Source organism: Channa argus, chromosome 4 (genome assembly GCF_033026475.1).
Source record: "Channa argus isolate prfri chromosome 4, Channa argus male v1.0, whole genome shotgun sequence".
Lineage (NCBI taxonomy): Eukaryota > Metazoa > Chordata > Actinopteri > Anabantiformes > Channidae > Channa > Channa argus.
Genome location: NC_090200.1, coordinates 15,867,681 through 15,894,818, shown reverse-complemented (window position 1 = coordinate 15,894,818; position 27,138 = coordinate 15,867,681). Strand labels below are relative to the sequence as shown.

General features: G+C 42.3%; 1 protein-coding gene across 2 annotated transcripts in view; it reads left to right on the top strand.

Annotated features, from left to right (window-relative positions):
- The window catches only part of igf1ra (insulin-like growth factor 1a receptor), a 69,508-nt gene that overhangs the window by 5,626 nt on the left and 36,744 nt on the right, over window positions 1-27,138 (top strand). The window contains exon 2 of one of the 2 annotated variants that reach the window (XM_067502799.1): window positions 3,464-4,027. In XM_067502799.1, the coding sequence (XP_067358900.1) occupies window positions 3,464-4,027 (564 nt within the window). Of the gene's footprint in view, window positions 1-3,463; window positions 4,028-6,933; window positions 7,045-27,138 lie in introns of those variants that run through there. The other variant, XM_067502800.1, reaches the window with a different exon arrangement.

Here is a 27,138-nt window from a genome sequence, read left to right as displayed (position 1 = left end):
GAGAATTGTTATTTGGTGCCCTGCATGTTGTCCATTGACATGGCACATTGACAACATAGTAACTACTTGGGTCACAAGAGTTTTGAGGCCCCAAAAAAAGTTGTTGCAGGCCAGAAATGGTGTCCTTAAGCTAAACATGGGAGAGAAGAATCTTGTTAATAACCTTCCCAGAGTTTACAGCTGGATGTCTGGAAAACGATCCTGTTATGTGCTTTCCCAGAATGCTCAGTCTGTGGCATTTTGATAAACAGCACAGCATGTGGTCCAATTTCAATCTTATGTTTCTGTCAGCCAAAACTGACATTATATTTATTTACACATGTTTACTGAGTACGAATCAGATTTTATATGAATTTAAGACAAACAGAGACAATTAGCCTTGGCTCCATTTGACGGACTCACACAGGGTTGGATTTGAGTGTGTGTGCACGCACAGGTGTGCATGCGAATGTGTCTGTGTGATAACATTTCCAAAGAGGGCCAGGGCAAGGTTTATCAATCATAAACATGAGCTGATGGATCCCATTACACTGCCGAGATATGTGTGTTTACTCAGCAGTGTGAAGAGCAAAGAGAGACAGGAGGGAGAAACGCACACGTGTGTGCAGGCCTACCCTCAGTGGACACCGATGCTGAAATATCCACATGCCTCTACGGTTGTTATTGTCAGTGCTTTTAATTCATTTCAAATTTTTCCTTGTTCGCTTAATGATGAATAATATGTTTGGTATCTAAACATTATTTAAACATCTTTTTTTTTTTTTTAATCAGGGAAACCTGGAGGCTTTAGCTAGAAGCAACATCTTACTCGATCCTTTCGCAAAGAAATGTGTAGAATTCCTAGTACTTAACATTCCTAACAAGCAGAACAAGAGAATGACAAAGAGGACTTAAAAAAAAAAATTCTTCTCTGGAAGAATACAGTGATATGCAGGAAGGTCCTGGCATGCTTGGTATTTATGATGCCTCAAAATACTGTTTGCCGTGGTTTTACACCATAGGATGGCCTCTGATAGCTATACTTGGCGGAAACCTTATCTATCCCATGTCACAGTATCTCTTCCTCCGTTCTCTGGCCCAACGCCCCCTGACTTTATTAATGCCCTCATCAGGAAGTGGGGCCTAGAGTTTCTCTTTACTAACAAACAAATTAGTCTTTGTATTTGAGTGGCGCCACCCCTCCTCCCTCTCTCTCTGGCTGCTGGAGAAGCTGGAAGAAAATTCTCAATGAAACAAAGAAGACATGCAGCTCAATGACTCACAAGTGGAGCCCAGGGGCATTGGTGTTGATTGGAGAAAGCAAATACTATTTTCTACTGGAGTAATCGTTTCCGTTCTAAATTTGGAGAAGTGAAACACCCTGACAGGAGCAAATATAGCCCATTCATCCCCATAAACAGTGCAGCTTCTATTTTTGGCAAAACAGTTTGAACATGGCCTTTTTTGTCTCTGCTGAAGTGAAGTTTATTTACTCAGAGGGACGTTTGGAGAACACACACGACCTATGGTTGAATATATTCCAGGGAGATGTCTCAGTTGTCATTTTTATTTGATTTCTAGAACACTTTTCCTATTTTAGAGATACAATCTGTTGGCAGTGGCAGTGTTTTGACAAGGATCAAAGGCTCCTATTGAAAACACGCCTGTTTGTCTCATTGGACAGGCGCTGTGACAGTGTCGCTCACTGCCACGGTGTCCTAAGCCTCTGTAAGTACATAACAGGTTTAACCAAGGAGCTCATATGTCAAAGCATTTCCTGTGCTGCCTGTTAACCCTCTTTGAGACATTTTGAATGTCTGCATGATGTTACAAATGGCTTCATTCTTATACAACTGGCTACGTGACTTGAAAACATGTTGTGGGTTTTAAATGAATATATTTGTTTAAGGAAATAACATTTTCTCAAATGTGTATTTACAAAATGCTACATTGTGAAATGCGTAATCATGTGCAACGACCTTTTTTATGTGTAACCTGTTAGATGCAAAGTCTGCTCGTTTTGTAACAATGTAAATGATTTATTGTTTCCAAATTTATTAAACACGTGTATTACAGGAGTTCAGGAGGTTTTACACATTAGGTTCTTAGCTTTTTTTTTTTTTTTTTTTTCATTAGATCAGTGATATCCAACACACAGTTATTTGGATTTTTGTAGAAAGTCCACATAATGCGTTGAGTGACAGTGCTTAAAAAACTAGATAAATGGTTTCATTAAATATTTAAATGTGATGGATAAATCGTTCAAATAGATGAAAGAGTACTAAATGTAGATGTTAAAGCTCTACGTTACCGGTAAAATTATAGTTAAATAATAATATAACAAAACTGTGGACATTGTTAGATAAAGGAATGTATAAACACTTAAACTGCTAAAAGTAACCGATACATGATTTACAGTAAACGGATAAACTTGATCCATTTCTAATCCAATTTCATTTTGTGTTGTTTGATTTTTTTTTCCTTTGCTTTTATTGCTTGTATCATTCTAATGCTTTTCTTTGCCTCTGTAAATCACTTAAAATTGATTTCTGAAAGGAGTGATACAAAGTTGCGCGGTCTTGCCTAAGGATGCAGTAATTTCACATTTTATAAATAATTTAAAGAGCTAAAAACAGTGGACCAATATTTTACGATTTATGTCATTAATGGTGTTAAGTAACACCCGGTTTAAACTCAAACTAGATGAAACCACTCAAATATGACTGGTGTTGATGAAGTGGTGCTTGTCTGACAGACCTGTGAAGGAGCATTAGATAGAAACGCTTATGAAACCACTGACTGCATTAGAGCACAGCAACATATTGAGAACATGGTGTAGCATTAATCTGCAAGTGTAGTAATTGATAGGCACAATTGGAGAAAGAGAGTTAATTTTCATTAATAATTTGTGTGTGTGTGTGTGTGTGTGTGTGTGTGTGTGTGTGTAAGAAAACACTCCAGTCTTATTAAAACACAGGTAGTGTGGGGTGACAGACAAACCTTTTTACCCAGAAATGTAGCTCTTGAATCTGATGTAACAGACACAGAAGTTGTATCAACATGTTAACTTGTGAACCTCAACGTGAAATAACAATTTCCCGACTCTCCTCTTTAATAAAAATGTGTTCACCTCAGCTGAACCTGCTGATAATCTCTCTCCCTTGTTACAACACAAACACCAGCCTGAGAGAACAATTGCCCAGTGTTAACTTCTTTCAATGTCCTGTCACTGCACACACTGTGTTTTTAAGAGCTCTGCTTTATTTGTGTGTACGACATGTTGCCAGCAAAGTACTTGTCTTACCATCTTCACTAACAGGATTATATGCTTCAAGAAGATTATTATAATTAAAATCTTTTGGCAAAAGTAATCTACATGTTAAGCTGTACTGTATTTAACATTGCTGTTTTGCTCACCAGTACATCTGTGATATAAAAGAAAATGAAAATGCACCTTCATTTGAGGCCTTTCTGTGTCTTCCAGTCTGTACCCCGGGATTTGACATCCGAAATGAGATCAGTCAGTTCAAGCGGCTGGAGAACTGTACGGTGGTGGAGGGATACCTGCGTATCCTCCTCATCAACGACAAGACCAACCACATCCACCAGGAGGCCTTTCGCTCCCTCAGCTTCCCCAAGCTAACCGTCATCACAGACCATCTTCTGCTGTTTCGGGTCTCGGGCCTGGACAGCCTCAGCATGCTCTTCCCCAACCTGAGTGTGATCCGCGGGCGCAATCTTTTCTACAACTACGCTTTGGTGATCTACGAGATGACCAGTCTGAAGGACATTGGCCTGTACAACCTAAGGAACATCACCCGGGGAGCCATACGGATTGAGAAGAACCCAGAGCTGTGCTACATAGACTCAGTGGACTGGTCTCTTATAATGGAGGCAGAAGTCAACAACGTTATTGATGGAAATAAGAAGGCAAAGGAGTGCGATAATGTCTGTCCGGGCATCATGGAGGATAATCAGCTCTGTCAGAGGACAAGGTTCAATAACAACTACGATTACCGCTGCTGGACCTCGAACCACTGCCAGAAAGGTAGCCTGAATTCAGTTTTTGTTTTCATGCTGGAATATATGTCTGTTGAGAACAAAGAGGTTTAGAGGATGCTTTATTTGCTAAATTAAATGGAATCGAGGCATTGTTTTTGCTTTTTTCTTCAATTACTGTACAAGTACAGGTACAGTAATTGTGAGACTGAAAACCACCTACATAGATCAGTCACATCTGCAAACATTCTGAAACATTTCTTCACCAGCGAACAAATCCCCTTGAATCCATGCAGCATTTTCACTTCATTTCTGTCAGGCTGCAGGATTGTTCACGGGCCAGTGCAAACATTTTCTCTCTGTTCATTATAGACACCTTGTCTTTAGCTCAGGCTATTTGGAGTGAAGGATGACTGCAAAATAGAGCACCAGGTATTAGAAAGGATGCTCAGTTGAGGTTAAAGTTGCTCTGCCAAGAAATGAACTAGTCTACCTGTCTGGACCATGTCAGTTAAATATTTGCCTTAGTGACTTTTTGCCATTTATGAAAAGAGGTATATTGAAGAATCTGGGGGAGGGTCATCCTAGTTTAACTTCAGCCCTGCAGTAGGGTCATGGATGTTTTTCTTTTACTCACGTGTGCTTGTCGCTTATGTTCACTTTATCCCAGTAATTCGTGCAGCTCCCAATGCTTGAGTGCTGGCTCCCATTACATACCTTTTTCCCCACAGTTCTCAGAGGGACTGACGGCTACTATTTTTTGATTAGAATTGTTTAGAGTTTGGGACAACCAAACAGGTCTTTGCAAACACCTTTACATCACGTTTGACACAGACTAAGCTGTTGGTAAAACCTCTCCTTCTAGCTTTTTCTTCTTGGTTTCTGACATAAAATGCATCCAAATAATCTATTTTCCTGCCTGTTATACTAGTTATGCTGCTATTTTTGAAACATTTATTTCTTTTGGCAATCCTTGTTTGACAATCTCCAACAGTGCAGAGGGCAGGGTCATGAATAATTTTTCAAGGTTTCATGCAGGCTCACATACATTATTCTTCCAATACAAAAGGGCCCATTGATGATTTGTTTTTTGTTTTTAAATAAAAGGTTAAAATTCCTTCACTGACTCTGTCACAGGGCTTTGTGTTAACAGTTGAGACAGTAATAACAAAAATTTAGAAAATGGTTTTTATGTATGTTTAAAAACAAAAAAAAAACATAATAGTAACTTCTTTCAGATTTTCTCTGTCCTCTGATCTGTGTGAGAAAATGTTCTTTGGGTCCTTTTCTATTGTGGACCACAGTCTCTAATACCACCCTGCTCCCCCACTGGAGACCCTCAGATAGTGGAAATCAAAAATTGCATCATGTCTCTAGTGGCCACATTTATTTTAACGCAAAAGCTTTGGTGTTTATTGTGGGGTTTTTGTTTATTCTGATCCGCTCAAGCTCCCTGCATGATGTTACAAATGGCTTCATTCTTATACAACTGGCTACGTGACTTGAAAACATGTTGTGGGTTTTAAATGAATATATTTGTTTAAGGAAATAACATTTTCTCAAATGTGTATTTACAAAATGCTACATTGTGAAATGCGTAATCATGTGCAACGACCTTCAAGTCACATAGTTGCTGTGTAGTGTTTTGCCATGAAGCCATCTGTTGTCCTCACACGTCAGACTTGAGAGGCAGAGCAGCAGCATTGTTTGAACCAGCTCACATCCCTCAGAGGCCCAAGCCGAGTTCAGGGTAAATGCGTTCATCTGCAGGCCCCTAAGGTCTCAAGGCTGCAGATAAACTCATTCGGGAGATACTCATTGGGGAAAAAGGAAGAGTTACAAAAAAAAAAAAAAATACGAGAAAAGATAAAGCAGGTTTTGTGATGTTACTATTCCAGGCCCCATGTACAGATAACCTTTCTCACCCTGTCTTTGGCTTGATGTGTCTACCTCTCTTCCTGCTTAAGATTCCTCATTCCTCCCTCTACCCCTCTGCATAATTGCCTTGTTTTTCTCCAGTACAGATGTTCCTTCAAGGGCATGCAGTGGTTTTCTAGTCAATACAGCCCGGTCTCCTCTTTAATTACACTACATGGGTAAGGAGTGCTGTCTGCCTAGCACAGTACTGTAGCCTCTGGGCCTTCTACTTTTTAGGTCTTCTTTCCATATGTTTGTTCACTCAGAGACTGTTTCCCGCAACAGTTTGGCGTATATTAGATTGTTCCCCCTCACAGGAGAACGTAAATATCATTGCAGACAGAATAGGCCGGGTTAATGCTGTACTTGTGGCGAGATGAAAGTAAGTGGGAGTAGCTGTGGAAGGAAGTGCAGATTGGAGCAGAGGTACTGGGTGCTTTCTGGTGTGGCAGGCAGTGCCGCAGAGAGAGGCCCAGACTGAGGAGCTGTATGTAAGAGGAGGGGCACTGAGGGGAAATGTCAGACAAATGTCAAGTATACAAGCTCAACTGCAAGCTCTTGATAAAGTGCAGTGCTAGGAGGGTTGAAAAATGCCCCCCCCCCTCCCCTTGTTTTTCTCCCTGTCCTTCCTTGTAAATCCTCCCTGCCTACTCGGCTTTCCTCTTGTACACACTGTCTGCCTGTTTCTTCCTCGCCAACCTTCTCTACTCCACTTAGTTTACACCTGGCTCTCATCTCTGATTGTCCCTGTCAGTTGTTCCACTGGTGCTTCATCCTCTATTTTCACCTCACTCTTTTCTGCAGGGCTTATCAGGGGCTGTTAACAGCTCTGGCTGTCAGATATCTCTCCGCTGTTTACTTGTCGGAAGTGTTCTCTCATCGCTACGGTGGCCACAGCCAACCGGCTTGGTTGGCTGTGGCCGCGGGTCCTTTGACACTGCACAGTGTTTGCTTTGAGTTTTAAGGGATCCAGTAACTAAAAAGTGTTTTGCCTGCGTCAGATAACCTCCTCGGGTCTCTGTGCTTGCTGCAGACTGGTCTGTCTTCTTATCCTGGTGCTGAGTCAAAGGCGGAGAGACGAGTGACTTTTACAATAAGTCAGATGAGCAGGAAAGCATGCTGCTGTGTCCAAGCGCAGTCTCTGGACAGGTTAGTCTTCGTAGCTCCACAGGGAGGCTCACACTCACACTGGCTGGTCCTCAGATTGCTCACATGTCTCCTTTATGTGATAGAATATTAACTTACAGCATGGTTAGCTAAGGCACTCTGGTCTAGTTTCACAACCCATACCTTGTTATGCTGCATTTTTTTTTGTTATTGTTTTTTTTTTTGTTAAGGATCCTCATGTCCTAAGTGTATTTTGATATTGATAAACAAATGTGAGAAGCCAAGAATTCCCTGTAAATGTTTAATGAATCAAAATGCCTGTCTCTGCTTCTTGAATAAGCAAAAGTGTAACTAGGTTAGAAGTGATGTGGTGTCGAATTACATTTTACCATCTGTGCTAAAGTGATGTAAAGAGAAACTTGATGTAAGGTGACCTGCTGTCATGTTATGTCACAGCCTGTGAGCCTTTGGCCATGGGAAGCGCTTTCGTTCAGCCTGCAAGATTTTGCTTTTGATAAAAATGTAGACCCACTTGATATCTCTGGTCTGAGCGCTGACCAAACCAAGGAAAAGCAGTTCAGTTGGGTTTTCTTTATTTATTTCTTAAAGAAAGACCTCAAAGCTAAGTAAATAGTGACTCTGTTGGAAATTGAATAATTTTTTTCATGGATTTGGTTTTCTAGCAAGTACCTAAGCCAGAACACTGTGTTCCATTGAGTCTGAATAAACTATTGGCCCCTTGTTTGTCATAGATATGTAGGGACATGTCACCCAGTTGAGGACAGTTGATAGTTTTTGTGTCCCTGTGTCTGCTTATGGTATCTGTGACACCAAGTCCATGGGGGACGGGGGGGACTTTCTCCAAATGAGAAGTGAAGCCAGAAAAGAAAGTAGAAACTTCTTTCCTACCTCGAAGGCAAAACATTTATTTCGATTATTTGAAGCAACACACATACAATTTCATCAACATGTTTATGTTTTCTGTCAATTACAACAAAAGATCTCTTCTTCTGTTGTTGGACTGCATCGTGTTTTGTATGTTTTGTATGCATGTGTGGAACATGCTCACCATATTCATCAGAGAGCAAACAGATGTTATGAATTGGCCTTTACTGTGTGACTGACTGATGTAGTTTTTGATAACACAGAAGGTGTATGGCTAGTACAAAGAAATGTTCAGTTCATTGTTGGCTTTGCTTTTTACTTTTTATTAGTTGACGATAAGGAAAATAGCACAAACCTTATCAAAGTAGAGCTACACGCCAATTAATTATTAACAGATATTTTGCTTGTTTACGTGGTTCTGTGTTCTGTTTACTCCAAATATTACAGACAACAAAAATTATACAGAGAGGAAATACAATGCAAATTGTATGTACTTTTCTTTAGCTACCACTTAGCTCATACTTGTTTTTAAGATGAGTCATAGAAAAATCGAACTGCACTGTGGCTTTGTGTTGGCTAAGAGCTAGAGTTAATGATATGTTTCTTATGACGTCATATCAGTATGAGGCAGAAATTCCTGCTGGCTTAGTCATTTTAGTTGTGAAGTTATAGAGAGGGGTAAAAACATGCAGCACAGGTTGTGTACAGATTTGCGGGACCAAACTAATTTGAGGCAAATCGCAGGTAATGATACTGATGTGTTTTGGTGTAGTGTGTGTTTGTTTGATATTGTTGTGTGCTAAGACGGCCCAAGTTCAGCCGTTTTTGTTTAACCAACACCCATCTCTAAATACTGAGAAACTTTTAAATGTTTAACAGATTTTCTGAGGCCTATCATAGTCCTGTGGTTAAAGGGAAGGAAGCACAAAAGGGCTCAAATTCCAGTCTTGAGAGTCCGGTGCTTTCCTGGGGGCACGCTCAGAATGATGACTCAGTGCCCATACATCCGCTGTTTCCACTCAGCATGAACTACTCGCCCGCTCTCTGCTCCATTTTGTACAAAGCTTAGGCAGCGTGCCAGTGTTGGTGCCAAAGAGATGGCACTCATGTCTATCAGACCCATTCATTCCTGCTTTCCCACAGCCACTAGACTAAAGACAGAATAATCAGATCCCCTACTGCGCTGCGATAGCTCTAATAGACTGCTGCAGTAAAGGTGGTGTAGACAGTGTAGTTTACTTCAGGAGGATGTTTTTAACACATGAGACGCAGTCGTCTTGTTCAGTTAACTGTTCTCCTGCTGGGTGTGTATGTGCCTCAGTTATTTCCCTGGAACACTGGACATTATTGACAGCGTTTCAACTCCAAGGCACCCCAGAAATAAATACAAATAAATATAATATAGACATAATAAATACAGAAGGCAGGTGAGATTCCTTGTTCTCTTTGAGTTCTCAGATGCTTCTGTCTTCTTAAACAGTGGTTCAATGGGCAAGAGAAGAGACGGCAGGCTGTAAAAAGCGCTTTGTGGTCTGCTTGCGTTTGGGTTTAAGGAAGAAATTATGGAGAGAAACATGTCATTATCGGATGGGGTATATACTTCAATGATAAAAGTCTACCTTTAAACTGAATTAACGTATCTTTTATTTATTTATTGATTTTTTTTTTCCATAATTGTCTGCTCATTTTGAGTGCAGACTTAATATCAGTTAATGAGTAAATACAGTAGAAAGCCCTTTTCTTACAAAGTATATCACTCTGTCCATATGCTATGCAGAGCAAAGTGGCTGCTAGCTGTAGCTTCATATGTAACAGACAGTTATCAGTATCTATGTTCTAAGACAATTCCCAGCAAGAAAGCCTATTTTGAATGTCTATTTATTAACTTAAACAAACAAAAAAAAAATTAATAAATAAAATACAGCACTTGTTAGACTGGTACAAACTGTAGCTGTCTAAACTGAACATATTACCAATGTTTGAGATTAGAGTTTTGGATCAGTTCTGTTTTTCTTTTCATTTGTTTGTCGCAGATCTGTAAGCATTTAAATTCAAACTATTTGCTGTCAATTTAAAAGAACAATAAAATGGTAGGAGACAAAGCATGTGTGAATGCGGCTTTGTGTGTGTAGGTGGGTGGGTGGGTGTGCGTGCCTATCTGTTTCAGAACATTCTACCCTGCACCTTCCTTCCCTTTCCTCCTCTCTCCTGGCCTTTGCCACATTTTCTTCCATCTAGGTCACACTCGTAAATGTCATGTTGGGAAACTCTTAGCAGCCAATGTAAGTGTATTCACCCAAAACAGGGACCTTTTTCACTGAGTACTCACAACCTGCACTCTCTCAAAGCAAGGGGAAAAACTATGTTTGTTACAAACAGTTTTTCTGCTCATTTAATTTTATTGGTTGCCTTTGGACTTCTGAGATATCTGGGGCATAAGTGGTGAAATGTGACTGGCTGAGTTGAATTCTTTTTGCCTCATGCTTTAATTTGTTTTGAGTTTCTCACATATGCAAAATGGTAGCGTGTTACGTTTTCCTTCTCTTCTTGGGCCGAGTGTGATGAAACCCATGAACTGCCAAAGACACGTGTCGGCCGCTATCGCTGACTTGTTGACACTGCTTAGAACAGTGTTGTTCTCAGCATAATTTCTATTTAATTGCAATTTTGCAAGTTCATTCATGATGACCTGAATATACAGTGTGTTATTGTCCACTTATGAACAGCAGGAGTTATTGTCCATTGATGGCTGGTGCTGGGAGTTTATCCGACTCCTGTCCTCTGTGGCCTACAAAGGACTTCTCTCAGAGCACTGACAGATTGGCCTCGTTTCCTTACTTTCCTCTCCTAGATTTGATTGACAAAAATAGGACCTGTGTATAATGCTTCTAGCCTACAGAACGAGTGTCACACTCATAACACATACACAAAAAAAGTGCCCAGGCTGTGTGTGCCCACTGTAATTTGTGTGTGTGTGTGTGTGTGTGTGTGTGTGTGTGTGCACTATGTAGTCTGTCTGGATCGTGCTTGGTGCCTATGAGATGCACAGTTCCTCTACTGATAGGTTAGCTGCTGTCTAGAGGGCTCGTGGTACCTTTCAGCAGAGCCTCTTAGGGAGGTGAGAGAGGTGAGTGCACCTGCTGTCTGTGACTGTCCATGGCACCTGAGTTGTGCCTCTGCTTGCCTGCTCCTGCTCTATCCCTCTATAGTGTGCAGGTCAGAGCAGCCATTTGCTCGCCGCTGCGTTGTCTTGGCTGGGAGATAATGTGCCATGTCTGCAAGTAAGCTCTGAGAGCATGGGTTAATTCCACAGCGGGAAAAAATAAATCTCCTGCTGACAAATCTCTCCTGCAGAGGTGAGGATGTATGCTGGCATACCGTAGCATTAGGAGCATATCTTGCTTTGCCAGAATAGTTAGTCTGGCTTACTAAGGTCACAGAAACACTGCCCCTCTATTTTCTTCTCCTGGTTTTTTGTGTGTGCGTGCATGCATGCATGTGGTAAGGAGGTTTGGGGGTGGATCTGATATAATCTCTCTACCTTTCCCCACCACACATGGCTAAAATGTGTTTCTTTGAAAACAGATCCATTTCCCAAGGGCATGTCAGTGTGTGTAGATTCAGGATGTGTCTTGTTTTAAAGCTTTGCGATTAAGTGGCTTTGGTAATTAATATGCTGGCAGGGACACACACAGTTTAAATACGGCTACAGCTTATATTAAGTATAGAAAAGTTATTGTACAATAAGTAAAGTACTCTGTCTTGCAGCAGCTTAGCCCAACATGAGTCATGATGCTTATGAGTGCCTTGTGTGTCTTTGTGGGATTTGTGTGTGCACTATAAAAGAGATATCAAGCAGGCCTCAACGTGCGAGTGGTGTTTTACCATCTGTTCTTCTTTGGTGCATGTGCACAATGAGGAGATAAAAGGATGTCATAAAATCACAAAGGATATATATCATGAATTACACAGCTATATGAAATGCCTGTGACAGCACCACACTGTCTCTCAAACCTTTTCTTGAAGTTCCCTTTGCGCCAGCATGATGATTTATATCGGCTGTGAACAAAGTTTTGATCATGTCAGCTCTTTGCAACTCTTCCCCCATATAACATTGAATGTCAACAAACCATAAAACAACCTAGCTTGTCTAGTCTGCTTTCTGTCAATGACTGAAAAATGACCTTGACCCTGTCTGCTGCTTCCCCTTCCTCTCTCTCCTCAGCTTGTTTGGGTGGGATCCCCAGGGCCCTGTGCAGTTGTCAGCACGCAGCCTAATGGGCACAGGTGGCTGGGGTTCTTCTGCCTTCTCCAGCCCTCTTGGCACGTCTCACTTGGCAGACTGGTAGCTCCTTGGCCGGCCGCCTTAATGGGCCACTCCAACACAGCAATCACCAGTTGCTGCTTTGTTAGCATCAGGGTGGCTCAGGATGAAATATGGCCCTCGACTTTAAAATATGGCTCCTCCTGTAGAGAAATTCAGCAGTGTGTGAAGCACCCGCCAAAGAGCTATACAGTGACAGAATTCTGTGCATTTCCTCTTCCTGTAAATGGGTGATGCAAATGTGATTTCAGCCGTGACAACTCATGAAGCGGTGACGTGTTACTAAGTCATCACTGACCACAGTAGAGCAGAGTTTGAGGTGGGCTGTCCAGTGCGAGGAGAATTTGGTGAAAGAGAAGCTGTACAGCCGTACTGCACTATGCAGCAGTCAGACAGTGGCTTGTTACTGTGTCAGATAAATATAGAGTTCTCTGGAGCTCCCCACTTTGGTTCTATCTCAGCCTGTTACTTGGAGGGAGGGAAAGGCCATGTCAACTGGGAGCTGCCAATGTCCTCATTCATTCTCACTAAATTGGCTTTAGACACACAGGACATTAAAGGTTATTGTGACTGGTGGCAGATAGGGTAAGATAAGGTGACAGGACAATCTTTTCACCGTTTTCCCACAACTGCAGATGGTACCTGGGTGATGTGGTTAAAATCCGTATCATGATGATGCAAAAATCTTCAGATAATTGATTTCACACTGATATTTGATGTTACAGTCTAGTACTTGTGTGCAAACATTTCAACTATAGTAGATGTTATTATTTTAGCCATAGCACACAGACATTTAGTCGGTGTTTACTTAAGTGTCAGTGATCAGTCATGCATTTATTTGTATGGCCTGTTAGCTTTTTCAGGATAATTGAACTGTATCACACAGACTTCATCAGTAGATAGCACTTGATCAGTCAGTGGCGATTTTTTTATTTTTATTTATTTATTTTTTTATGAATTAATTGAAAAGTACAGAAAAGTCAAGTTAACCTCAGTCTGGCTTATATTGTCAAATGTGATTTTAATGTGGTGAAGCAAACATTTGTAATTTTTAAGAATTTGGAGAAACGTAGCCTAACGTCAGTATAGTTGCAATTCCGATTGATAAATGATAATTTATGCTGAATGTGTGGGTGACCTTTCCTGGTCAGGGATCTGCTATTCAGTGATAAAAACTCACTGACCCTAACTGTTTGTGTTTGTTTGTATCTGCATGTGTTTTGATACTACGCCTCCTCCTATGGCAACCTGGCTCCTCGGGTCTGCTGCTGATAGAGCAGAATGGATGAGGGTGAAGGTGGGGGTGCATTAGTGCTCCATTCATCTGTTCCATCCTCGTGTGTGTGTGTGTGTGTGTGTGTGTGTGTGATGAGAGCGCATTTGTTGATAAGCATCCAGTAAGCCTTTGAAGTCTCAGCCTGGACTCGTTCTCCCTTCAGTCCTTCCTCTACCACCCACTCCCATTAGTGTATCAATTACAGAGACAAGGCTTGTGGGGCTTGTTTGCACTTGAGTGTGCGTCTGGAATCGCCTTTCTGTCGGTTGCTGTCTGATAAACATGACAGACACTAGCCCACAGCTTGCATGTAAACACAGCCAATTCTCATTCATATTTTATTACTCACACTTATTTACTCAGTGTTGTCGCTCCTCGCAGGACCCACGCTATAGCCCTCAGTTCGCTTCAGCTTTTATTCTGTTACACATCTCTGTTTTAACACTAAAGTTTCTTGAAAATGTCATGAATTGCTGTTGGTGAATAAGTACAAAAAAAAATGCCACCATTCTGCCACAATACGGTTAAAAACATAGAAGTTGCGACTTGCTTTGTTGTGGTTTGTCTCACAGCTCTTTCCAGTAATGAGACACTGTTCTGACCTATATGTACTGTTGCTAGCAATTTTCCAGACCAGACATGTACTTGCTTGTAAAAAGCTTGTTTTTGCATTCCATCTACCTCCCTGCATAATATATGGTATTATCTTCCAACCCCTTTCTTTTCTTCTCCCTTCCTCTGCTTGTGTGTGGGGTAATGACACTGATGCTCCTGTTTAGGAAACCCCCTGGAACTTCATCCTGCTTCAGCTTTCTCTGTTGTTTTCTCCAGCCAGTAACACGGGGACCACATATGTTGCTGTTTACCTGCCGTTTACACTTGTATCTACAGTATGGATGTGGTTTTCAGTGACTTGGAATGATGCCTTAGTGTGGCGGCAAGGCAGAAACAAAAGATGTATTCCAGTTTAAATACATTAGGGTGGCGGTCTTTCTGTAGATTAGAATAGCTCTGTGTTAACAAAAGAGCAAAATTCCTTTCTATATCAGTGGAAACCCTTTCTGTTTTGTTCCGTTACTGTCAATAAAACTAGGAAGTGCTGTGTTCCTTATCTTTTGTTCCTGATGTTTTTATGAAGGCAGCACTTTTGTTACTGTTGCCCTTTATTTACTGTACGGGCACTTGTGGTTTTATTCCCTCTTTGTCTCCTTTCCAATGAATTTGAATGTGAATGATTGTTATGGTATATGTCCCAAACATGCTTTTAACTGTTTCTGTTTCATAAAGCTTTATGTTAATCAGACTAAAGGTTATAACTCAGTTTGAGAGCTAGAACACAGAAGATGAATTTTAGCATGATGGTGCAGCAACATTTTTAGGATCTAAGATAAACACAATATACTGAGTAAATGTGTTTAGAGTAAACACCAAACCGCAACTCCAGATGTGTCATCTATCCATCCACATGCCTCTTTGCATGCAGTGTATGTACTGTCTGTGTGTGCACGCTTGTTCTCAGACACAAAGTAGCTTTTGTTCATAGAACTGTAGTATTGTGACGCTAATGCTTTCGCTCTGCAAGTCATTCATCTGCACTGCAGAATATACTTTCCTCTGGCTCAAATGTATGCATAAAGAGATGTTTTTCCACCTCTTTCCTCAGCTCCATGGCTAATTTTGCTTACATCAGATCCATTAGGGATTGTGATTAATCTGCCAGCAAGTCCCTGCTCGGAACTCATCTGCATTGTGCCACAGTTAAAACAAATGATTTTTCTTAGATTACATGAAACAGGAAACAAAGCCTCCAGTTTCACCTTTCCCTAATTATTGTCTGTGCTTGAACAACATATTTTTCCCTGGGAAAGCAAACATCTCTTGAATGTATGATGAATTTCATCAAATACTACATGCACAAACTCAGTATGTTTTCAATCTTGACTTAACCTCAACCAGTGGTATATCCCCATATGTGTAATAACAAATGATTTTAGTTTTTTATTTAAAGCATTTGAAGAATATAAATAATCCATTATGATTAGTAAATTGCAGGGAATAATGCCCTTTATACCCCATATATTTGCTGACTCTTTTCCCTCTGAACGTTAGGGAGTAGTATCATGTCACTGGATAATGTAGTTATGTACTATATACTAATTTCTAATACCTTGTTGCACCTTCAGGTATGTTTATTCAGTTCTGTTTTTCCGGTTCACTTTATTCACCTGCAGTCCTGTTGTAAGCAGCCAAAAGTTCAGCATTATAGTCAGGAAGCAATAAATGAAATTAACCATAACAGAATTATAATATGAAAATAGGTCAGCCTAAGCTGCTCACGTGACATTGTTCACCCGTTTCAAATGTTGAAACGTGATTCTTAAAATGATACGCAAAAATGTTGACACGTCTGACATGAAGCCAAATGTCTTGGTTCTGCCATGTCATCTCTGGAAAGCACAATTTGCTCTCATTTGAAGCATATTGCCAGGTTTATAGTATCAACTGATACTATATCAACAGTAGCAATGGCCAGCTATGGCCACTTGAGGCCATAGCCTGTTTGGAATGTGTATCAGAGGCATAGAAAGAGAGTGTAGAGAGTGAAGTGACTGTGAGACAGGCTTAATTTGATCACCAAGGTGTGGAAAGGTCTGTGAATTGTCCATAAAACATATTGAAGTACCGTGATGAAAGTGGTGGTTGTAATGAAAGCACTTCTTTGGATCATTATGGATTATTGCTGAAAATGTCAACTCTGGTTTGCAGTATCATGTGTTTAAGCAGGACTCCACGCTGTCTGTCACAGATCACAACTGTGTGTGTGTGTGTGTGTGTGTGTGTGTGTGTGTGTGTGTGTGTGTGTGTGTGTGTGTGTGTGTGTGTGTGTGTGTGTGTGTGTGTGGAGAAATCAAACTGTGAGAAACCGGGTTGGCACCAGTGGCATGACTTGCACATAAAGGAGCAGCGAGGTATGCTGGACACTGGCCTACTCTGCAGCCGTGGTATTATTAGCATTCTGTGCCTGTGGAGCCCTCCTCCTCGTAAAAACTACCCAGTTGCCCCCCTTGGCCTGGTGAGGGGCCCAGGTACCATATAGAATTACAAACCTGGAATGCTCTTGAAGTTTTTACACCTTGTGGTACACTGGATAGTGTTCTAATTAAGTGAAAGCTTAAGGTGGCTTGTGTAATTACACAAGCATGTTGGCATTGGTAAAGGACATATATCAGACCACCAGTGATGCTTTTGAGAATGTGACCTTTTCAAGATTGCTTCCACTGCAACTTCAGTTTAAGGATTAATACCAGTTTTTAAGCTGTTGGCATTAGGTGCAGGATTAGGTGCTAGTCCTGTCATAGTCTCAATCTATGTCGGCTCTTTACAAATCTCAGCACTGTATATTAAAAGCATCAACTTATCCCTTTCTACTGTGTTTGTTTCTATTAATGCCACACAGCATCACATACTAGCCTATTGTGAGTTTGCATTGGAGTGTGTGTAAATATCGAAGTGGGATAATTTTTCCTAGTATCTGAGTACGTGCTCTGGCCAGCGTGCTCTTTGGTGCTACCATGGTGACAGACACCTCTGCATTCAGCGTGCCACTTTGTGTCTCTGTGTATCAGAAAATGCTGCATGTGTTTAAAATCTTGGCTCCATTGCAGTAGGAGGAAGTGGCCTCTTGGGCAAAGCAAAGAATGGCAGCATCGTGGCCTCTTTTTAAGTGAAGCGATGGAGATGTGGCTCCGGATTATGTCGTGAGTATGAGTTGGGCGGGTCATGTACTGCCAGAGAGGCAGTCTACTGGGGGCAGAGAGAGAGAGAAATGTATTTAAGGCAGGAAAAGGTGGAGGCTTGCATATCCTCACCCAGAAGTCATGTCCATATTGACATCCATGTGAGAAAAAGTCAACATCAAACAAGTCTTTCACCTCTATGGTCACAGAAAAAACCCCACAACTCTGCTCTATAACCAGGCCACATGGTAATGCTTCACCTCTAATCACCACCAGCCTATGCTGCTGAAATGGTGAGTATAGAAGCAACAAAATCATAAATGAAAAGGGTCAAATGTGTTTTTTCACTTGGCCTTATTTGCATTTTTGTGTGTATGTATGGGTTGTGTTTGTTTGTGTGTGTATGTTTGTGTTTGAATGAACCGTGGAAGAGGGCTGTTGTGTCATGATGACACATAGAGAGGCCAACGAAAGCCATCTCTGTCTCTGTCGTGTGTCTGTAATTGTAACAGAGGCATTTTCCAGGGAAATGTGTTTGTAACATTATTTCTTTCGCTCTCCTTTCATTTTTTTTTTTACTGTCAACTGACACACCCATTCCAGGAATCTCTGGTGGTTTTACTGAGTTCAACTTTCTCATGTAAATACTCACCATGTGAATGGCCCATATGAGGGTTATCATACTGCAGATTGATTTAGGATATTGGCTACAGGCCACTGTAGGGATGATCTGCAGTGTGGTATTTTCTGACATAGCTCAATGGATGTGAGCTCTCATGCCTTTGTGGTGGAGCAGCCTGCGATTGTGTTTTTGTGTGTGTGTATGTGTGTGTGTGTGTGTGTGTGTGTTAGGAGGTGGAGTAGGGGAGTTGGGGGGGGCCTAAAGAAACAACAGCGACTGCTCTTGGGTCTGTCGCCTGTTCCCTGCCTTTTGGCAATAAACTTCATCAGTGAAGAAAAATACACGCTCTGCCTTTACAATGCAGGCCTTTGTTTCTGGTCGGCATCGGAACCCTCTACCATTTTGGAAATAGTTTCCAGCTTATTAAAACGCTTCCAGACTGTGACTGTTGAACCAGTGAGTTTTCCAGTTAATTGCTTGGCATCCGTCCCCATCTTAGGTCTGTCACATCATCAGAGAGTAATGGCTTTCTGATTGGGATTACATTACTGAGGCTGGTGTTGCCATTGCTCCACATGTGAGTTCGGACAGCAGACCAACATGTGCTTTATTGTTCCTCTGCCATTCAGGTTTCTCCCCTCCTCATCTCCCCGTCCATCATGCCCCCACGACTCCTGGTGAACTGCAAAGTGATATGCTGGTTTAAGTGCCCAGTGTTATATCAGTGCCCACTGTTCTAACTAAGCTGCAGTACTCAGCAGAAATGAATCAGCATTATTTGCGCCAGTGGCGTCTCACAAATTGCCAGTAATGTTCCGTTAGTTTAGTTTGGGTTCTTTATCTAAGGCAGTTAAATCACAGGCTCTATTAGGCAATGCAGTGATTCCAGGGTCAATGCACTTGTCATTACTGAACACTCAGCATCTGACATGGGACCACTCTCATTGAACTAAAGCCAAGATAGCTCCTTATTGTTTTCTAAATTGGCAGTGTAATTGCAGTTACATTAAGAAAGTAATTAGATTCCTGTGTTAGAATATTGGTGCAGTAGTGTTTTATTTAATCTTGGTATTGGTTATCATTGATGCTATCACTTCTGAATTGATCTCTTAGAGGTAATATGTGCATGGCCCCTGTGTTAATGGATCCAGAGCTTGTCATTGCTTTACTCTTTGTTAACTGCACCTCTCTCTTCTCTTGCCATATGTGTACCAAAGGCTGAAGGACCATAAATCTGCTAATAGTTTTCTAAAGTGGGCCACTCCATAAAATCAATACAAGAAAATGTCTGACCAGAAATAAACAAGAAATTGTGTGTTACTGAAAGGAAAAGCATCCATTCAGAGCTTTGGAGGGTTACTCGTGGATGATGATGCCTCGCAATCTGGGACCTGCTGTGGCATTTTATTACCCATGGATCTTATACACCTTTAAATATTTAAATTAAACTCTTCCACAGGCAAATATTAATATTAATTTTGCTTATTTATATTTTGAAAGCACTGTAACATTTGACCCCCCCACAGCCAGGGTTACTTGAGTTCAGTCTTGTGGCTGGTCTCACTGCTGGCATTCTTTTTGCATACTGAAGATTCCTCTGTCTAGGAGAGAGATAAGGAGAGGAGATACTGTGGTAATGAGGAACGGGGGGACACTGAGGGCAGACAATGGGGAGATTCTGTTAAACTAGCCAGCTGGTATTGACTAAGGCTTATTGTGCCTTACATATTGTCACAGTGTTGATATTATTCTCTTGGTGATGTCGTGTCTGCCTTACAAAATTGTCTGTTGTTCTTAATGCCCCATATACAACTTGGTTAAATCTTGTGCAACATGCAGACTGTGCTTTGCTTTAAATACTTTGTAGGATGATGCACGTGGGGGTGGGGGTGGAGGGGGGGTTGGGGTGTTCTTTTCACTGTCTGACCCTGACAGGGAAAACTGGAAGAATGCCTATTGTTTCCTCATCACTTGCTTTGTCTGATAAACTCCAGACAAACTCTCTAGCTGAATACTGTCGACACTCCATCACCAACTCTCCTCCCAGTGTTCTCAACCGACTCCCATCACGTTCCCTTTCGTTTTCCTTTTCTGGTTTCTTCCTTCCTTCCTGTTTCTTCTTCCTTCTTTCTCCTTATTCTCTCGTGATCTTTACCCGAACAGCTGCTGAGCTGATAGACCTCCACTCAGCATGTGGGCACTGTTGGCCTGCTTACTCAGGATAAAAAAACGCATCAGTCTGGACGGGGATTACATAAAAGACTACAGTCTTTGCTGTCAGTACACTTCATTTCCACTGTTAGAAAAGGGTAACACTGGTGTCTTTATGTAATGTAACAGACAGAAAGAGGACATAACCCCTTGTACTGTATATACTTAATTTCTCAATACACTACCTCTCAGCTTGTTCAGGCCTGTGGAAACTGAACAGCCTAGCCTTCTCTGTAACCCCCATTCAATGGATCAGTGTGGTTAAACGATGCAAGCCTGCATTCATAAACGGTGACTCATTACTTTTTCCTTGTGTTATTTAGCTCTGCAATCAAGTTGAAAATATGGATGAGTTCTCAAAGACCTTTGTGTTATTTTTTTCCTGGTTGACTCCAGAGCTTGGCATTTAGCACCATGCGCCAGACTGGCAAGAGACTCTAAGGTAAAACGGCTTTTGTTCAGGCCTATCATCACACAGTAATGCTCACTTGAAGATCTGTTTCCACTTTAGCTTCATTTTCCTCAGCATGTGTTTGTGGGTTTACCTAAGGCAATCAAGAGGGACAGAGATCAAATAAAGAATGCACGAAGGTAAGTGATCTGCGGAAACGTCACTTGCACTCAGCTCGGCTTCTTGAGAATGTGGGGTCTTATTCTCTAAGCCCCCAACAAATCATGGTATTTTTAGAAAATTCCACTCCTTCTAATTCCTCTTAACAGTGTTTAGCCAGTGACGAAACATGGATTATTGTCGGTATTTGTAGGGAAAATAGGCTTTATTGCAAAAAGTCACGTTAGGCATTGTTTTTTTAAATCATATTCACTACTGGCCCATGCATTGCCCCATTTTTGGATTGGTTCCAGTTCAGTGCATCAGGCTTGGAGTGCTGATGCCTCCTGGATGAAGTCGTGCAGTGGGAATGGCCCTGCTGTATTGATTTTGTTGCTCTTGGCTTGGTCACCCACATTCCTCCCTAACCCCAGAGATGTGTAAGCATGTTATTTGGATGTCCTGCTACTACGGCATCTACTATCAGGCTACTTTCTATCTCTTGGAGCCAGTGACAGGTTCCCTGCTCCTCCACTGTTTCATTAAGTCAAAATAAAAATGAATAGAAATAGATTTCTCCATCTCTCACATGCTTTATACTCCTAGTTAACAGTAAGCCTCGTGTCTGTTTCATAACGGGATTTAATTAATGGGCCAGCGTTTCAAGTCTACTTGCAGGTCAGGTGCAATTAAGTATGTTGAATTCCACAAAGTTCTACAAATGTTTAGACTGTTGTACCCTTTGAAGTCCCTGCAGAGTTCTCTTTTATAATCCAAGGATAAGTGGGATGGATACCTTGGAACCATTTCCCTTGTTTGAATCTGTAACTGGATTAGAGGTACCCTCTGGTGAAAGGTGCCATAATGATAGAACACTGCTGCACAATAACAAACCCCACATGCAGAGTTCTCACACACACAGTCTCTGTCCTGATGTTTTGTTTTAGATGTTCATTGCTATGCCTCCCTGGTGCGTCTGCATATAAAGTAGTGTGACAACTTCACAGCCAATTCCCCATGGGAAGAATAAAAGGAAAGGATAAAATGTGTTTGTATGACAAAGACTGAGAAAGTCAGAAGAGAGGAGCCTGTCACTGAGCTAATGACACTGGTCAATGTCCTTAGGCCTCACCTGACTGCTGTTGCTTTCTGAGAGCCCAAGGTAAAGCGACGGGGATCTTCTCTGCAGAGAGGAGAGAGCAAGACCTGATGCAGTCATGTGTCCATCTGACAAAGTGGGGTTAAGAACCCACTGCCATGTTCAATTATGAGCTTCATCTAAAGCAGGAGACTGTGGCAGCACAGGGACATGAGGCCCAAACGCATCAGTTTTTAGTTGTTTCTATAAACGTGTATGCAAGCAGTCACACATTGGCACACAATCTTACACTGTTGTAATAAATGACCCTCTGCACACAAGTATACACACTTTTCCCTCCTGTGCACATGGCAAATCCCTGAGCTATCAAAGACAATTAATGTAGCCCTTCATCTCACAGCACTATAGTTAACACAAGAGAAATATAGGCCGGGGGGGGGGGGGGTAAAATACACTGCTGAGGAAGGTCTAACAACTGAATGAACCTGCTTTTTGCCATCATCTTACAACAACAACTTGGAGGAAAATGCAGTACTGAAGCAGAAATACACACACCCAGTCTTCAAAGATAGCTCCTGTCTGTCACAGTTTGTGTGTGTGTGTGTGTGTGTGTGTGTGTGTGTGTGTGTGTGTGTGTGTGTGTGTGTGTGTGTGGTACTTTTAAGTTCATTTAGGGAGTTGCTCAAATCAAGAACGAATAAAACATAAAATGTAAGAAAAACTATGAAGCTTAAATTAAATCTGTAGAAACTAACCTGAAATTAAATACCATATTTAAGAAAAACAATAATGGGTGACAGAGGAGCCTTTGTAGCTCAGGTTTCATGTCACCTCGCACCATATAGGTCTGTTGAGGACATGTGTGTTTTTTATCCACAATTGGGGGGGGGGGGGTCTTTGCTGTTGTTTTGATTTGATTTTGGCGGTTGGTGAAGTAGATGGGAGGGGGGGACTGGAGTTTGGAGTGTGTTTGGTGCTCCCTCCCTCAAGAGGGTGGGTATGTGCGCACAAGGAGCTCTCTAGTCTGTCTTTAGGCAGACAGACAGCTGGTCAAACAGGCTTAGGAGACCAGTAGGCAGTCTGGGCTCTGACATAAGCCCATTAGACCATCTTTAGTCCTCCATTGGTCAACAGCTCCAATTCCAAAACTGTGGTTCTGGTGGCAGGTGGAGCTCTTTTGACCAAAGAAAGCCAAAAGCATCATTGTGTTTTCACTTCTCTGTGTGTGTTGTTGTGATTGAGTGAGACAGGGTGTCCCGTGCCCCCCTGACCCTGGCCCTCTACGTGCGCTGTAGTGTGTTTGTGTTCTGGAGCACGTAGGCTTGTGGAATGCCAGACTGTACTCCTGTTTCCCTTGTGGAGAGTGGCCTGGGCAGGTAAAGCCAGCATTTTGGGGACCAGGATGGTGCAGACAGGAGACATGGATTGATCGGATGTGCCCTGTAGTTAATACTTATGTGATATCATTTGACACACAGTGGGGAAGATTTCATTTCACAGGGAAAGCTCCTTTTCTGCCTTTGAAACATTCTTCCTACTTTTTGTCGAGCCAAACTGACAACTCAGTTAGGTTGGCATCAGGATGTCATTTATAAGCTAAAGTAGCTTATGGCAGTCAGGAAGCTAGCTGACCATGGCAGTCTTTGTTACAGTGCGTTGTCAGAGAAAACAGAACATTGTATTACACAAGAAACAAAAAGGACGGAAGAGAAAATTTACTTACTCAAAGATCTGATTTTATTCCAAGAAGTCTGTTTATCCAATCTAGCATGACACTGATGTACCCATGACTGGTGAAATGATTTACTTTTATTGCTCTCTCCTTTGCCATCTGTATCACTTATCTTTAAATACAAGACGGCAGCTGTTGGTCAATCAGACAGTGCTATTTTATTTGAACACTGACCCTACTGTGGGCACCAGGAATCCTTCAGAGTTATTTGAGAGCAGACACATAATTATACCATTACAGTGACAGTGATACTGGTGTTATATTTTGCTTGGTCTGATCAAATCCGATCTCAATTTCTGTTTTGGGGGTCTGCAAATGGCTGTGACATCCAGATTATGCCCTGCTTCCTTTCCATCGTTTCCTCCTCCCTCTGTGTGAAACCGACTTGTTCAGGCGCATGGTCAAAGCACACATGTGATGACGTCACACGGGCTGTTTGTGGGCTGACGTCGGTGTTCAGGCTCGAACCATATCAAAGGGGCGAGTGGGCCCCAGTCAATGTGGCTGCCTAGTAGCGCACTGCACAATGGCTCCTGTTCAGAACCTCATGTCCCACAACCACAAACGGAGTGTGTGTTTGTGTGTGTGTGTGACTGCGCTTGCATCAACGACCTCATGCCAGACATATCTGATGCAACAGTGGATCAAGGAATCAGTATGTCATTTCTGAAAATACTTCCCTATCCATATCCAGGCACAAGTGTGGACTGATAAAGCCAGATGTGGCTAGATTAGTAGCTGCCCACAGCCTTTATAGTCTGCCACATCATGTCCAGTGCCTCTGAGAGTCTGACTTCGACAGAATCAAGGGTCATACTGTAAACAGAAAGACAAGTTCCTCTGTCATGTAAACTTACTCTGAAAATATTGACGACCTTCATCCCTTGTCCATTCTCTACCTGTACACCCTAGGGAGCTCTGGCTAAGGAACAGTGATGTGTCATTGGATTCTTTAGTGGATCAAGCACAGTGGGTGCTGGCCACTGGCAATTCATTATCAAGGGTTACAACACATTGAGCCCTGTCTCACAAGCACGTATTGTCATTCAAGCCATGGTGCCACGGTAAAAGGCAGTGGTAAGTTATGTTAGTAGGCTTGAATCTTAGGGCCATGACCTTAGCTTATCAGAGGAATGCTTTCTACCTTAACCACTTTACCCAGTGACTCACTCAAGCAGCTTGACTGGGCTTGGTGACAAGAATAACAAAACAAGAATTAACAAGAATTCAAAAAGAGATTTGACTTTTGACTTGTGTTCCTTTGCGAGTGGATTTATTTACATGTGGTCCTAATGGAACAAAAGATAACTCACTTCGAGTAATGTTTACCATCAACCACATTAGCCAGTCATGGAGCTAATATTTGTCCTGTTTCATTTCAAAAGTGAAAGTCTTTGCTCATGTCATACTGGACTAAGTGGCTGTCTTGGTTACGACAGCAGAGTCCCTCTGCAACAGCAAAACAGCGCTGGGTCCAGGCTGCCACCTTTCAGGCTGCTGTCTGTCCTTCGTCTCACATCTGGATCCAATAGGAGCGGCTTCCTTCTCTAAAGAAGGGACACATATAAATAGCCAGGCAGCCGTAACCACACTATGTAGCACAGCCTGGATGCTGGTTTGTTCGGTTGCTGCTTTCCCTCTTTTGCACTGCCAGCTCAGATATGGTGTATGATGTTGCCACCTCCTTGCACCTCTACTATGTCCCTCAGCTCCACCTCTGATCCTCCAGTGCCTGAGCTGTGGTGTGGCTGACGCATGTACACTGCATTCTCAACGCACCTCCACAGCTCTGTGCCCATCTGTGGAAAGATTGTGTGGAGTGGGGCCAGGATTGAAAATTAGGCAGGCAGAGGGTGGGTGGTGGGTGGCTTGCATGGACTGAGGAGGGGAAATGCAATATCCTGGTTATATCTCAATAACAAAGAATGCTGCTTTTATGAGATGCAAAGTACAGTAAAATAAAAAAAATAACAAATATCTATTACTAGTGTTGAGATTATATACTGACATCATACATATTCATTACAAACAGAATATGCTGTTTGTCTGGTGATCTCATTTAGATATATGATATAGAAATAAGACACGTGTCCTTTGAAAGGAAGCTGCATGTAGTAAATGGAAAACCATGACATATTCTCTTTTATCCTTTTATACATATACAGTATATGTGTGCTTTCATGCTGTGGTTGCATGCTAAACAAATTCCGATTTTGTGTGGCACATCTGCATGACCTACTACTGAAGCCTAGGCCCAGCCCCACCCTCTAAAATTAAAACTGTGGGCCTGTTTGGCTTTGCAGAGGCTCGCCAGTCCTTTCTTCCATCCTTGTCCCCTTGTCTGCTTAGGGCTGCAGCCGCAAGAGAGGAGAGGAAGAGAGAGATGGATGGAGGCGAAGGGAAGGGGGCAGCAATTGCTCTTGCTTGAGTGATTTTTAATTTATGTGCTTAAAGCAGAAGATGCTGCAGCGTAGTTTTGGGAGGGGGAACAGATGCAATACTATTCATGCACTCATTCACCTCCCGACTAGATACTCACATCTTCTATATACACTTAAACACACACACTGTGACTTTTGTTACTGCTGCTGTGATGTTGTCTGAATGGCTCTGGCAGTGTAGGCTTTGTTTCCTCTCCTGAAACAAAGCCTGGTGTGCAGTCACAGTCTGATTGATCAGTTTATGAAACTCAAAATATTGCCATCCGTCATAACCACCTTGCAAAATGTTGGTACAGAAAGGGAAGAAATATCTTCTATTTCTAGACTACAAAGGGAGTAGGTGGGGGGAGCAAATGTTATATGCCTCAAGAGCCTGCATGTGTGTGCGTGTGATGTGGTAAAACTACAGAAACATGGAGGTTGTGTTCCAGAGATGGAACTTGAGAATGTCCCTGTTCCCCTTCTTGCTGGCCTCTGAGGAGGAGCCACCAGCGCTTGCTCCTGCCCCTGCTCTGGTCTGCGCCTGCCTTCTCCTGCCAGACGCATAGTTTCCCTCCCAGGCCATGAGGGTATCAGGTTTGTTTTGGAGGCAAGGGGAGGGGTAGAGGAAGGAAGAAGAGACCGAGATGAGGCAGGCCGACAGATATGAAGAGGACAATTGGATGGACTATTCTCAGGTGTTGGTGGGTGATAGAGTTCAGCAGATGGACAAGGGTGCACAAAGAGATAAAGAGAGGAATAAAGGGGACATTAGAACAAACAAGTCACTTCTGGCCCGTTGCTACTCCTGACCCCTCATCCATAAATTCCATGCCAGCAGCTGAAGTTGTGAAGCAGCCATTTTATGAATGAGGGTGGGAAGGGGAGAGTGAGAGATGAAGAGGAATAGGAAGGAGAGAGAGTGGAGAGGGGAAGCGGTTCAGGTTGTGTGTTATGTATGTGTGTGGGTGGGTGAGACGCGGCTCAGAGGCGCTTGTGGTGGAGTTGTGTGTGTGTGTGTGTGTGTGGTAAGTGACTGTTCAGGCCGAGGAGGAGCCTGGGGTGGGCCCACACACATACACTCCTGCTTCTTCACAGGCTTTCTGTGTTTGTGTTTTGTTCATGCCTCTGCTGAGACACTGTACAGTCTGGAACAAAGGCCCAATTTGGGCTGTGCTTCCGCCTGAGACTGCTCGCTTGGCAGCCAAACAGATCACTGAGGAGTGATAGGCACACTTCAACACTTTCATAAAGTTTTCACCAGCTTCAGTGACCTCCTA